At 36.5% G+C, this 15,184-nt stretch overlaps 1 protein-coding gene across 5 annotated transcripts in view; it reads left to right on the top strand.

The window, feature by feature from the left end:
• The window catches only part of LOC121519574 (microtubule cross-linking factor 1), a 144,147-nt gene that overhangs the window by 1,837 nt on the left and 127,126 nt on the right, over positions 1–15,184 (top strand). For all 5 annotated transcript variants that reach the window (XR_005992713.1, XM_041802330.1, XM_041802329.1 and 2 more), the window contains exon 2: positions 13,046–13,270. Coding sequence is in view for 4 of the 5 variants with exons in the window: in XM_041802330.1 (XP_041658264.1) it covers positions 13,046–13,270 (225 nt within the window). In the remaining variant the exon portion in view is untranslated. The remainder of the gene's footprint in view (positions 1–13,045; positions 13,271–15,184) is intronic.

The raw sequence follows: 15,184 nt of genomic DNA, 5'->3' as shown, positions 1-15,184 counted from the left end.
TAGTTGTTATAATGATCATAAATTGCAACCAAAACCATGCACTCTGCCTAAATTGTATTAATTCATAGGGAAAGTTGGTCATCTTGCCAGTTCCACCAACTTTCACATGTATTGCCAATGTATATGCAATCTAGACAGCACTTCCTCTCCCTTATGGTTTAAAATGTGGCTGAAAAATAATAAATGTTTGAAATGAACATCTTATTCAAAAACAGGGTATGAAAAAACAAGTTTTCTTCACCATTGGCTCATTCAATCTACTAATCCACATGCAGCTGTTTCCCAAAGAGGTCCCAGAGCTGTCTCATTACAGAACAGAGAAATGGACTACAGTGTTTTAGCACTGGATAATGGAGTTATAAGATATAGCTAACAATATGTAGTTGACTTTACAAACAGATACAGATGCTAGGCCTACTAATGCTCCAGTGAAAAGAATTACATTAAGAACCACTGACAATTATACGCTGATGACCACAAGATAATCTCTTCAAAACATTAAGGTTAAATATTGACCTATTATTTTCTTCTTTTATTGTATTATAGAAAAGTCAAATTACAGTAAAAATCAAATCATATAGAGAAATGTGTTATGCTGCAACCACAAAAATAGAAATCATAGGCACCTATTAGTGTGCAGTTTGTTGTTTTAATACTTGAGAACTGCAGGCAAAATCATGCACACTGCCTAACTTTCAGGCTTCTTGCCAGTTCCACCAACTTTCACAAATATTGCCAATGTATTTTTGCAAGTTAGACAGTACTTTCTCTCTGTTATGGTTGAAACTATGATTTAAACCTTACAAATGCTCAATTTAAACATCTAATACAAAAGCAGGTTATGAAATGGCAACTTTTCCCACCAATGGCTCATTCAATCTAATTCAGATGCAGTGTTCCCAAAGGAGAACCAATATTATCTCATTAATAGAAAGGAAGATAGACTAGTGTTTTAGGGCTGGGAAATCCAGTTTAAAGATCTGGCTAACAATATGGTTTATATCATGTAATTAACTTTAAAGACAGATGTAGATGCTCAGCCTAATACTCAGTAAAAAGATTTACATTAAGAACCACTGACAGCAATTCTTTTATCAACCACAAGGTAATCTATTTAGAATGTAAGGTAACTATAGCAAACCATCCTTTTATTTATTCTATTTTATTAAAGAGAAGTTTAATTATAGTAAAAATCAAACTAAATCAACTTTTCCTCACCAATCACTCATTTAATCTACTAAATGAGTGAGGTGAGTGACTACTAAATAATGGAGTTTTAAGATATAACTGACAATATGGTTTATATCATATAGTTGACTGAAAGATATAGATGCTAGGTCTAATGCTCCAGTAAAATTTAGATTTACACTACAATAATGGTCAAAAATGGCATGAACTCATGCACCCATCATGCCTAAATTGCACAAGTATTTTGGCAGCATTTGAGAAAGTGGGGTTCCTACCAGTTTCTCCAACTTTCAAATATATCGCCAATACATTTATGCCATTAGGGCAGTGCTTTAATGTCTGTTATGGTTGAAAATATAACTGAAATATGACAAACATAAATATAAACATGTTATTCAAAAACAGGGTATGAAAAGACAACTTTCCACCAATGACTGATTTAACCTACTAATTCTGATGCAGCTGTCTCCCTTAAGAGGAACCAAAACTTTCTCATTACAGGGCAGAAAACTAGACCACTATGTTTTAGGGCTGGATAATGGAGTTTGAAGATAACGATATGGTTTTTATAAATATATATTTAAATGTAAAAACAGATATAGCTCCTAGGTCTAATGTGCAGTAAAAAAAGATTAACTTATACATCAGTAAGAACTGCTAGCAGTAATATGCTAATTGACCACAATTGATACACTTGGGTATCCCCCTAGGGTCAGTTCTCACCCCTTTTGCTTTTTAGTCTGTTTTTTTTTTAAAGGATTTTCCCAAAACGTATCCAAAGACTGGCGCCCAGCTTTATGCTGATGGTGCTATCTGTTATGATCACCTAGCGAGGCAGCAGAGAAACTAAAAGTGTGCATGCATGATATTTAACAGTGGCTGGAAGACAGTCATCTGGTTTTAAATTTAAATAAAAGTGTGTTGGTGTTTTTCTCAGTTAACAGAGCTAATTTGAAAGTTTTTGTAATAAGATAAAGAATAAAGAAAAAGAGGAGGTTAATAAAGTTTCACAAATATTACCAATATATTTGTGCAATTTAGACAGGGCTTTCTCTCCCTTATGATTGAAAATATGACTGAAATATGACAAATGCTTGATATAAAGATTCAATTCAAAAACAATTCAAAAATCTACTATTACAGATGGCATTTTTTCCTTAAGAGGACCCACAACTGTCTCATTACAGGACAGGAAAACATGGATACTATACAAATGCCCCACAGTAACAGAAAAAAATCCAATTAGAAAGACATTTTGCCCCAAATGCCTCATTATAATCCCAAAGAAGACCCCAAACTGTCTCTTTAATGGACAGAAAACTGGGCTTCAGTGTTGCTTGTAAATGCCTCACATGAACACGTACAGCACTTTGGCCAACATATTTTATTTGTAAATGTGCTTTTGAAGTAAATTTGACTTGACTTAACATGCGTCAGGAGCTACATTTTCCCAACCTCCCTTGTTTGGACCAATACAGCTATTTCCCACGTAGGACCCAAACTGTCTCCTTATAGGAGGGTCCTGAGTTCAAACCTCTCCATCACCATTTTTAAGAGTCCTTAAGCAGCTTTCACTTGCTCTTTGACTAAATAAGTAATCTAAATGTATGATTAAGCATAATTTGAATGCAGTTCCTTTAATGCCCAGCTGCCAGCCATGTGAGGTCCCTGCTGTCGACTCTCCATCCATCATGTCGTCTTTTTAACCTTCCTGGGCTTCCCTGCAGTTTCACCTTTATTGATGTAAGCTTTATGGATAGTAGCACCACACTGCTGCATCCTGAGACTTTTTATATTGTAGCTGTTAAATCTTCAGATGCTAAAACTGTCAGAAAGTTTCATCCCTGTTGTGCCTATTGTATTTAAGGCACAGAAAGAAGCGTTGTATCTTTGTGATGTAACACATCAGACTTGTTTGACTTTTTAATCCCTTTAATTGTTTTTGCTGTCTGTGTGAAGATCCTGCATGATTTTGTTATCAAGCAGGACTCCCATCCCCCTGTCTATAAGTAGGCTATCCCTCTACATTGGGGAGGGGAGTCAAACAGATAATGCGGCAAACAATCTTGCAGGTTTTTTTCCTTTTGTAGATGAGAGTCAGGTTTATTTGCATGTTGCCCAGAGTATTATTCCAAACTTGATCACGCATGCCTGTCTCTCTCTAACCTCTCTCTCTCTCTCTCTCTCTCCTGGCGCGGTGGAAACACAAGAGAGTTAATCAGCTTTACTGGCTCTGGCTGTAATGGCTTTATCCCACAGGACTTGATAACAGTCAGATGTCCCATGTGTGTTGGGTTCAAACACCCTCCTGTGTGGCTGTCAGTCTGCCAGCTGGGACTCTGAGGCAAAACTCCTCCACCTCCCCCCACCCACCCTGCCCCAAAATGTCAGGGAGTCCCCGTCACTGCCACCTCTGCTGCTGGAGGAAAAGCATGTTTATCACTTTCACTTGATTTTGACACCCATCAGAGAGATTGAGCTTTTGGTGGTCTTATCTGTTCTGTTTGTCAACACATATGGGTATAAATTTCCCACATTTTGTGCAAATCAGGATGAGTAATATTGACCCAATTAAAATACTTGTGTTTTTGGGCACAAATGGCCTAATGGTTAGGTCGTGCTCCATGTATGCAGGTGGTCCGGGTTCAAGTCCGGCCTGAGGCTCTCTCACCACGTCACTCCTCAATCTTACATCCCTGTTTTGGCTCTATCAACTGTCCCATCTGTCTGATAAAGGCAGAAAAGCCAAAAAATGATCATCTTTAAATAAATACTTTTGTTTAAGCAATACCGTATACCATTAATGAACATGCATTTAAACTTGCAGTATGTAAATTCTGCTGCCACAACAATAACAAATGATCCCGAGAAGAAACAGACAACTCAGCTCTGCCCAACTCCATTGTTTACTCCAACAGTAAACCATTGTTGGATTGTAGGATTAATTACTTATAATGGGGGAGAAAAGCCGTTAAAAGTGGTCTTCTTGGTTAACATTGCATATGTGATGTATTTTTTCAACAAATTCAAACAATAAATAATTCTGTGTTATTATATATTATTGCAAAATGATACGGTTTTTTCTTGGCGGAGAAGGCTCTGCTCTAAAGATGCTCCCTGGGTCAGTCAAGTAGAAACATTTATGAAAATGTATACTGAAAACAATTTAATTATATCAGAAGAAATGAAGCCATGGTACCATGAATCTGAATATGAGGGTGCAACAAGCTTTATGCTATAATTGAGGCAGCTGGGGTGGGGAAAGTGAAGCTTTGCCAGCAGCACCAGCATGGTGCATCTGCATTAATGCAAGCAGGGATTAGTGAGAATTATGTCATATTTACAGTGCCATGAAAAAGTATTTCCCCCCTTTCTGATTCCTGAGTTTTTTTTTTGCATATTTATCACACATAAATGTTTTTAATCATCAAACCAGCTTTTATATTTCACAAAGACAACCCAAGTACAAAATGCAGTGTTTGAATGATTATTTGATTTTTTAAGGTGTGGGGGATCTAAAGCTGTCTGGCCTTATATGTGGAAAAAGTAACTGCCCCTGAACCTAATAACTGGTTGTGCCACCCTTGGCAGCAATAACTGAAATCAAGCGTTTGCGATAATTGGCGATGAGTGTTTCTCATCACTGTGGAGAAATTTTGGCCCACTTTTCGCTGCAGCATTGTTTTAACTCAGCCATATTGGAGGGTTTTCCAGCATGAACTGCCTGTTTAAGGTCACACCACAGCATCTCAGTTGGATTCAAGTCTGGACTTTGACTTGGCCACTCCAAAACCTTAATTTTTTTTTCTTGAGCTACTCAGAGGTAGACTTGCTGGTATATTTGGGGTCGTTGTCCTGCTGCATAACCCAAGAGCTCTTGAGCTTGAGGGCACGAACTGATGGCTGGACGTTGACCTTCAGGATTTTCTGGTAGACAGCAGAATTCATTGTTCCATCAATCACAGCAAGTGGTCCAGGTCCTGAAGCAGTAAAGCAGCCCCAGACCATCACACTTCCACCACCATGTTTGACTATTGGTATGATGTTCTTTTTATCAAATGCATTGTTATTTTTATGCCAGATGTAACAGTCCGCACACCTTCCAAAAAGTTTAACTTTTGTCTCCTCAGTCCACAGAATATTTGTCTAGAAATCTTGGGGATCATTAAGATGTTTTTTGGCAAATGTGAGACAACCCTTTGTGTTCTTTTTGTCAGCAGTGGTTTTGGCCTAGGAACTCTCCCATGATGCTGTTTTTGCCCAGTGTCTTTCTTATGGTTGAGTCATGAACTCTGACCTTAACTGAGGCCAGTGTGGCCTGCAGTTCTTTGGATGTTGTTCTGGGTTATTTTGTGACCTCCTGGATGAGTTATTGTTCTACTCGTGGAGTCATTTTGGTTGGCCGACCTCTCCTGGGAAGGTTCACCACTGTTCCTTGTTTTCTCCATTTGTGGATAATGGCTCTGACCAAGGAGTCCCAAAGCCTTGGAAATGGCTTAATAACCTTTTCCAGACTGATAGATTTCAATCACTTTGTTTCTCACTTTGTTTTTTGAATTTCTTTGGATTGCGGCAGAAGATCTACTTCACTTTGTCTGACAGCTTCTATTTAAGTGATTTCCTGACTCAGCAAATCAGGCGGTAATTAGGCCTGGTTGTGACCAGTGAAATTAAACTCAGCTTTCCAAAAACTGTGGTTAATCACAGTTAGCTCATGATTTAACAAGGGGGAGACAAGTACTTTTTCACATATTGCCAGATAGGTTTGTATTTTTTCCCCCTTAAAAAATTAAATAATCATTCAAACACTGCATTTTGTATTTACTTGGGTTGTCTTTGTGAAACATAAAAATTGGTTTGAAGTCCAAAACATTTAAACGTGGTAAATATGCAAAAAACTCAAGAATCATAAAGGGGGCAAATACTTTTTCACAGTACTGTATGTATACTGTGTCCATGTTACAGTTATGAAAATTAAGATTTTATCTGGGCTTGAAACTATTGGAAATATTTCAGTTTGTGTAAGAACTTAATTAGAAAATATGTAACATAGAAGTAGTCATTTCTGTGTTAAAATTCTACATATTGTACCTCCTATATCAGATCAGCCTCTTACACATGCAGTGCTGTTTGTCAACCATATTACAGAAAAATGACTGACTTTGTGTTTATAAAATTCATTGTTGGGGTGTAGCAGTGGTCTAGGAATAACCTAGTTAATACTGGAGCAGATCTGGAACTGACACATTACAAGTGAAAATAACTGTCCCAACTGCAGATCTGCCTCACGATTAAGCTCTGCCTTGTTTTTGTTTGTTCAACAGTAGGATTACAGAAAAAAACACTGGCCTGGTTTACATGAGACTTGTTAGAAAGGTGCCCAGGAAGAATCTCCTAAACTTTGGAGCAGAAAAACTTACAATTCAGTTCAATTAAATTCAAAGAACTATACTCACCTGTTTGGAACTTTATTTGTGTAAAAGCAGCAGTGCAACCACAACCTAAAGCTAGGTAACCATAAAACAGATGAACAGCATAGTGCAGTTTAAAAGCAGTTAAAGATAAGACTAATACGAATAGAGGAATAACTGCATTTAGGGGACTGGCTTATGTGTTAATGAGTCTCACTGAAGAGGGCACAAAAGCTACACATGGCATTTTTGGTCCTGAAAGGGAGAGATTTCTGTCTGCATCCTGATGGTTAGTGTAGTTATGTGGTGTGTGAGAGAGCTGTCCAAGGCTATTTTAAGCCCTTTATTTTTTGTCCCTCTGTTGTAGATGCTGCTCAGGGTCTTTAGATCTAGTCCAGTGATTTTACGGTGCAGCTTAGTGATCTTGTTTTCTACAATCTAGCAACAATACTGACCAAAGTTCAGTTTGGATTCAAGAACAAGGCCTTATGTGTTCTCCTCAGTGCTCTTCTAAATATAGATGCAAGTTCAGATATTTCTTTCTGTCTTGAAATTGCAAACTAAGTTCCCAGAGCCCAAGGTGATTTTTTAAAAATGCCTTTTATATAATCTTTTGTATGAACTCAAAGGAATTTTATTTGTATGAAAGACAGAAAAGCAGCAAAACTTCATGTTTAAGTTTTCCAGTGTTTTTTCCCTTATTGTTCCTTAAAATTGTTTACACGAAAACGTGTGACCCTTGGGTTATCTCTCAATCTAGAGGGTAATAACGATATGACACTATACAGTATGATGTAATGCAGTCTTAAAGTGCACAATATGATACAACACAATACAGTATGATCAAAACGGTACGAAAAGTTATGACTCGATACAGCACACCATGATACGATACGATATGACATAATACCGTACAATATAATATGGCACGATATGTATGTTTAGCTGTGAAATAAAATACAGCACAGTATGGTAGTATACAATAGTACACAAAACAATACAGTAAAATCAATCTGATATGATTCCATATGTTACAGTACTAGGGGTGTAACGTTTTATTTATTCGTCCGTCACAGTTTGGTGCCACAACGAATATGCCTGAACTATAAAAAAATAAGAAAAGAAGGCGACAGTATTTACCAACCCATCTTGGTGGTAGTAATGCTGGTAAGTGTTTGCTAACCGCTATTAAACCACATATGAAGAACAGGAAGTAGCCGACATTTTTAAACACACAAAGAAGAAAAGTAGTCTGTCTGTGTTGTCACCGGCTCCTGCTGCAAGAGAGGCAGGCCTTTTTCTCCCTCTCCTCATCTCCACGCTGTTTTAAAAAGGCTCTGGATGCAAAAGCAGCGATGGTAGAAGATATCACCGCTGCTAGTACATTTTAAAAGCCACACGGACCAGTACAAATACCGAACACCGACCACAAACGTGTTTTTAAGCGCTCTGCTCAGACTCCATTGTGACGTCCCATCCTGTGTTTACATGAGCTAGTCAGGGATCCCTCACTGACAATCGCAGGTCAGGATTTTACACAACCACTGTACTGGCTTTTTATTAAAAATGGTTACAGAACTCCTTAAAAATCAGGAGATGTTACATTGCTAAAAAAAGCATGCATTTTAATTCGCACATTGTGTTGTATTTATTATCTTATTATTCAAATGAGGAGATTTTCAACTGTTTTCTGTTTTGCCTTTAATTTTGCATATTTTTTTTGTTTTCCTCTTTTTTTGCCTTCCCTTTAATACATCACAAGCTGTACTCTCTATCACTGATAGTTCTTAATTCAAATGTATATTTCAAACATGTAAAATAAAGTATTAGCTACATTAACATTTGTAAAAAAATAAATGATAATTATAATAATAAGTGAGGGACATCTACAATAATAAATCTGGGACTTTATGAACTGAACCCGTACCAAACCGTGACCCCAAAGCCGAGGTATGAACTGAACCGTGAGCTCTGTGAACCGTTACTGTTACCGGAAAAAACTATGCAATATGATGATATGCTATGAAATGATATGATACAATACTGTACCTTATGGTGCGGAACCGTTGTGATGAGATACAGTACAGTACAATATAATATGATATTTTGTGATACATTAAAGTTCAATAGGATATGTTACAATACAATGACACGATATGATATGGAATGATAGAGTAAGTTTAATTGATGAAACCTAATACACAACAGTACAAAATGATACAAAACGATACAGTCGATTTGATATGATAAAATATGACACAATACAATACTGTACAGTACAGTGAGTTACAATGAGTCACGTGTGATATGATATGATGAAATCCGATTCAATACGATACGAAAGAATACTTTACTATACAATATGGTAAGATATGATACAAAATATCATGATACAATATTTTATGATATGACACAATATAAGGTACAGTGAAATATTAGAATAAGTCACTATACAGTAGGATATAAATTGATTTAATGCAATACAATATTAAATGGTATGATATCATTGATATGATACGCTACCACAATACAGCACGGCAGTTAGATGTAATAATTTGCAATGCAATTTGATACTAAATGCCAACAGCCATGATAAGGTAAGATACAATTCTGCATGATATGATAAGATACGATACAATATGATATGGTACAGTGAAAATCAACCTGTCACATTACAGTATGATACAGTTCGATATGATATGATACGATACCCTCTATTGCCCGTATGCATCAACTCCAAGTGCAGCACCCATACAGCTGCCACCACAGCGTTAGATATGAACAACAGAAGCAAACAACAAAAAGCTCACATGTATGCAGAGAAGCATATGCCAAGCATATAACCCTAACCCTACTTACCTTTTTGAATTATTTGTTGCTGAAAACAGCCTCTAAGACGACTAATTGTGTTGTGAGAAACTTTGATCAGCTCATTTGTTGTACATATTTAATAGACTATGTGGAATTGATATCTTGATTAATCAGAGAGGTCATTACCAGACAGTTGATCATTTACATAATTTCAGTTTTCCTTATATATTACATGAAAGAAGTTGGAGTTCAGGAGCAAGAAATATAAATAGTGTATTTACAGTTAATGCTAAGTAAGGATTTCCTCACCTAAGACCCTTAAAGAGACGACTAAATGCGACTAAGTACTGCTGGGAATGACTCTGTGTATCTATTTTCCCAGGGTGCTTTTTCTGCCCGTGGCTGTGCTTTTTAACCTGGCCATTGATTGGTTTGACCCTGAGTGAAGTCGTTACCTCCTTCCTCCAGGGTCCTCCTCACATAACAGTGGGCTCAGTGCTTTCCCCAACCAGGATATATTTAGTTTTCATTAATTGACACAGACTTCCCTCAGCGTCCAGTCGTCTTTTCATCAGGTGCCAGTCAAAACCCTGGAATATCCGTCCTAGGGGAAATAATCTGAGAAATCTGATTCACTGAGCATCAGATGAACAAACGATCATAGTACAGATGAATCTATTTCTTTACCCCCTCTACTAAAGGCCAGCATGTTTGATGCTGATAGGAGATGGGGAATATGAACACAACCAATCCAAGAGATAAGATGCTTAGAGCTGGTTAGTGCTCTTACATCATCAGCACTAAGAGTACTTGCATTACTGGAGATGATATGTAATCATATGAAAGTATTAGCATAATCTACAAAGGAATATTAAATTGCATCCCTTTTACAAGAGCTGTATGCCTGACTCCATCTGAGGCTCTTTACACAGTCTCTGAGGTCTTATTAAAAATTACTCATCAATGCTTAAACAAATTGTTTTTTATATATATACTATGTATTATTTTTATTAAGACTTTAGACCAGATACATTTTATGAATTATTGTGATTCTTTAATCTAAATTATCTAAACCAAAACACAATTTATATTTTTCTTTATAAACATATACTTTATAAACTTCTTTTTTATTTTGAGGTATTTTATTCAGTTACTGATGTAAAACAAATGAAGCCAAAATCAGATTATAGGTATTACTTTATATCAGTTAAGGTTGGCTTTGAATTGTTTTGTAAGATCATCACACACCTGAAGGACCTCTTATGCAACTGGCCATTAGGGCTGGGAACTGCAGGGTAACATACAATATGAAAGAATATTAATATGAGTGTAATATGATACAACACAATGCCATACGGCTTGATGCAATACATTACAATTCCATGATATGATGATACACACAACACAGTACAACACAATATGGTGCAATACAATGCGATACCTTATGATGCATTATGATAAAACACAATATGATATGTTATGACACAATGCAACACAAAACCTAACAACTTGAAATGATACAATACAATCAGATGTAATAAAATGCATTTTTCCTTTATTTATAGTCATTCTTTATCATTAACTTCAAAGTTTGTTTCTTTGCTCATTCTAAAACCTTAAGTTCATTCAGAGGATTGAACTTTTAGGTCTAAAAACATATCTAGATATCAATATCAATATCAGCATTGACTACAATGAATCTGTAAATATCAGCATATTTGATATCGTATTGTGTATCCCTAATACAATACTGTACAAAGCAACAGAATACAGTACAACATGATACGATAAAATATTATACAATACAATACAATATGATATGACAGAACATGCTGCGGCATAATAAAATACAGTATCATTCAATACAATAATATGTGAAACCATATGGTATGATATGATACATCATGATATGATACCATACGGTATGACACAGTGATATCAAAATATAACAATGCTGCAGCAACTGATATGCATCATGCGCATGTGCCATCAGTGTTAACTCATTAATCATGATGAATTTAAGGTCCAAAATTAATTCTGGACTTTGATTAAAATATATTATTTTCCTTCTTTTTTTGACAGTTAAGGTGAATGATAGTTAAGCTTACATAGTGGGGCAGCAGCTGGATACTACTCAATGTAATATAACCCTGCTCTTACAGTGATGAGAGGAATTTTTCGTTATAATATAAAATACTTAACTCACTTACCAATTTCATGCAGTTTTTTTCATAAGTTCCTCACAAAATGAAAAAAAAAAGTTGTCCAAAATAAAAGCTAAATTCATCCATATGGTACCCTCACACATAGCAAAGTAAAAGTACTGTATAACAGAGAACAGAAAATCTCTTGATTTATTTGTTAAACTTGCCTTAGTCACTTACACAATGAAAACAACTAAATATTAATTAAATAATAAAAAAAAAGACTACAATTGATAGTCACAATTCATAGTGATTTTAAAATGTGTTATTTAACAATCTCAGAATAATACCTAAAGATATCTGATAACCTGATGATCATAAAATGTCTTTTAAAGGTAAAATACAGGGTTAATGTTTTCAATGGAAGCAGTTTGGTGCCAGTTACTCTCTAACACAATCCTGCTATCCTCATTTCTTCTTTTATCCAACTTTCAGCTTCTTCTTTAGCCAGTTAACCTGAGTCATGAAGTAATGACAATGTGTGTCAACCTGTTAGGGAAATTAATATTTTAAAATTGAATTGTGGCTATTTGGAACCTGTGATTTGATAACTGTATGGCACGAGTCAGGACAATAAAAAACTGCAGCATCATTATTTTGCTACAAACTCTAAAAATGGTAAAAAAAAAAAAAAAAGAAAATACACTATCCACATAAGGGAATTAGACACAATTACATCCCTTCTAATGCCTCCTTTTTCATTCCATCTGTTTGATTGTCTGTTTCTACAACAGTGAAATGTACCACAATCTCTCATGTTCCTGTTAGGACACTCATGACAAACAATTTTGACCATGACAACCTAAAGCTAACAGCTGGATTTCCTTTCAGGACATTTGACTTTACAATTATAGTGTTTACCCTCTGGCTTTTCCTCCTTGTTAACCTACAGTCAAGCTGAAGTCTGCCATCAAATGTAATTATCATATATTTACTCTACAGGAACTCAACATTTCCAATAAGATTTTTTCTTGCTGCACCAATTCCTTATACAACTTTAGAAGTGGATACCGATTTCTACTTGTGGGTCCAAAACTTCTGTTTTAACAAGTATGGCAGCCTAGACAGGCCTCTGAAAAGTGCAATAAGCTCAAGTGATTATATAGTAAATATAAAACCTTGGATTCCATTTATTATTCAACCCTCTAGTGGGTAACTGGTGACATTTACATGAATCACCAATGCATTTTATATGAAGAGGTGGGCTGGGCACTGTAAAATGTAAAATGACTTTGTTTTTTATTTATCTATAAACGCTTTGTTGGCCAAATGCCACCGTATCTGACATCTTTGTTAATTCAGTCTCATAACCACTGCTCAACACATTCAAACACTTCATTTGGAAAAAAACACTGCTTTTTCCTTCTCTGCTGCTTTTACATGGAACACTTTACAGCAAACCTGAAAAATTCTGTTATCTGTTTCTATCAGGATGAAGTGGATGAGCTCCGGGCAGAGATGGAGGAGATGCGGGACAGCTACCTGGAGGAGGAGGTGTACCAGCTTCAGGAGCTTCGGAGGGAACTGGACCGCTCCAACAAAAACTGCCGCATCCTGCAGTACCGCCTGCGAAAGGCCGAGCAGAAGAGCCTGCGGGTCGCACAGACGGGACATGTGGATGGAGAGCTACTCCGGAGTCTGGAGCAGGACTTAAAGGTCTGTAGGAATCTAAGAATATCTGTGTCTCAATTCAGGGGGAGCATCCTTCAAAGGGCTAAAACCACAAAGGACAGCCAGCATTCAGAAGGATCTGGCCTATGGTCTGGCTTAAGGAGGATATCCTGTTGCATCATCAGCTGTCCCCACCCTTGTTTTAATTTACATATCTAACTCCAACCTAACTAATTTAACCTCTTATTTATAGATAATTTGAAGGTAAAATTGCCCCTCTTTATTTTAACTTTACTACTGGTAGTTATTGATTTAACATAAATCGGATTCTTACACATAGAAGTCTTCTTGCAATTTTAAATGTCACACAGTAAACTTCTGGATATGTTTGGCCATGAAGGATGCACCAAATGAATCTTTTTCACTGACTGGGGAATGGAGACACTTCTGAGACGCCTTGTCAGCCACATTTGAAAGAGTCGTCAAAATAAGACAGCCTCTGACACGCCGCACTGACAGAGTTGGTCTTGAAATGACCCCTCCAAAGGATGCAGCCTCTGAATTGGGACATAGCAAATGCCAGTTTTCAGATGAATGTTTGTAAAAGAGTTTGATCAGCCATCCCTTCCGACTGCTTATATTTGTTTAATAATCCCCACAGATTTTTATCACTTCAACTTTGTGTAGCTGTAAAACAGAATCTCAGAAACTCTCCACTGAACCCACTTCTGAACCCAGGCTCATGAAATATAATTTTTTGTCAGGATTTATCTGGGGATCCACAGCTCTTTTTAGGCTTCAAAATAAGAAGAAAGAAAATAAGAAGTCTGAGGCTTGCTGCAAAATTTAGTTGTATCAGTTCAACTATAAAATAATTTTAGCTATAGAGTGTAGAGATATTGTTAAATTCTGTTGCAACTAACAAACGCATTATGTTAATTGATGTTATTTTATTTTTGAAGACTTTTTAGAGGCTTTTGGTCTTTTACTTAAGTGAAAGTAGCCACAAGTTGGACCTGGCCGTCAGCTAAGAGGACAAGTGCCTTAGTATAGGGAGCGCCATCTAACTGTGAGGCCATCTGAACCCCCAGCTAATATTCATTTTAATGAAAAAAAATAGAGATATTCTCTGTAACAGTGGTTCTCAACTGGTCAGACACCAGGACCCACCAACTCCTTCTAAAGAGAAATCCCAACCCAGATTAAAAATTTTATTCTTAATTTTTTTCATGAATGTTGGTTAATCAGTAGTCACTGGTTAATCAGTATTCTTGGCTACCATTGCACCATGGAAACATAAAAACATTCCAATAAATGTTGATGTTTGGACTCTAAATAGAAAAACGTATTGAACAAAGAGACTGTACAAAACAAACACTTACAAGCACATCATAACAGAAGGATTTACATGCATACATCTTATTTTAATCCATTTTCCAGAGATAACATGGAAGTTTGGTAATCCCAGAAGAATTTCCATGTTATCTTGGGTAAAGCAGCTTTACCTCCCAACAAAAGGAAGATAAATAGATCGAAATCTTGAGAAAAATACTGAATTTTACTCGTAATCATAGGTAAACCTAAAAAATACTGAAAAAACAAATTACTATAAGTCCACTTAGGGCTTCTGTAGATGGCTTTTGTCACTTTTTTCCTCAGTGTACATTTGGGACCCACTAGAAAGAGCTTTAAGACCCACTTTTGGGTCCCGACCCACCAGTTGAGAACCACTGCTCTATTACAAGCCTAAGGGACCTAGTTACTGTATGTAGCTTGCTCTTCCTGATCCTGAGTCACAGACCAAATTAGATTAAATGGGCAGTAAGAGCATGATCTTTCCTGGGAAAAAACCCTCCACCTCTTTCTTTCTAGTACCTCCTACCACAAGGCTAAGCCTTGCCCAATAATTGATGCAGCAAAGATACAACTCAACCACTGTCTTTGAAAACTGTTTACTCC

Source organism: Cheilinus undulatus, linkage group 13, assembly GCF_018320785.1.
Source record: "Cheilinus undulatus linkage group 13, ASM1832078v1, whole genome shotgun sequence".
NCBI classification, from domain to species: domain Eukaryota; kingdom Metazoa; phylum Chordata; class Actinopteri; order Labriformes; family Labridae; genus Cheilinus; species Cheilinus undulatus.
This window is presented reverse-complemented; position numbering and strand designations above follow the sequence as displayed.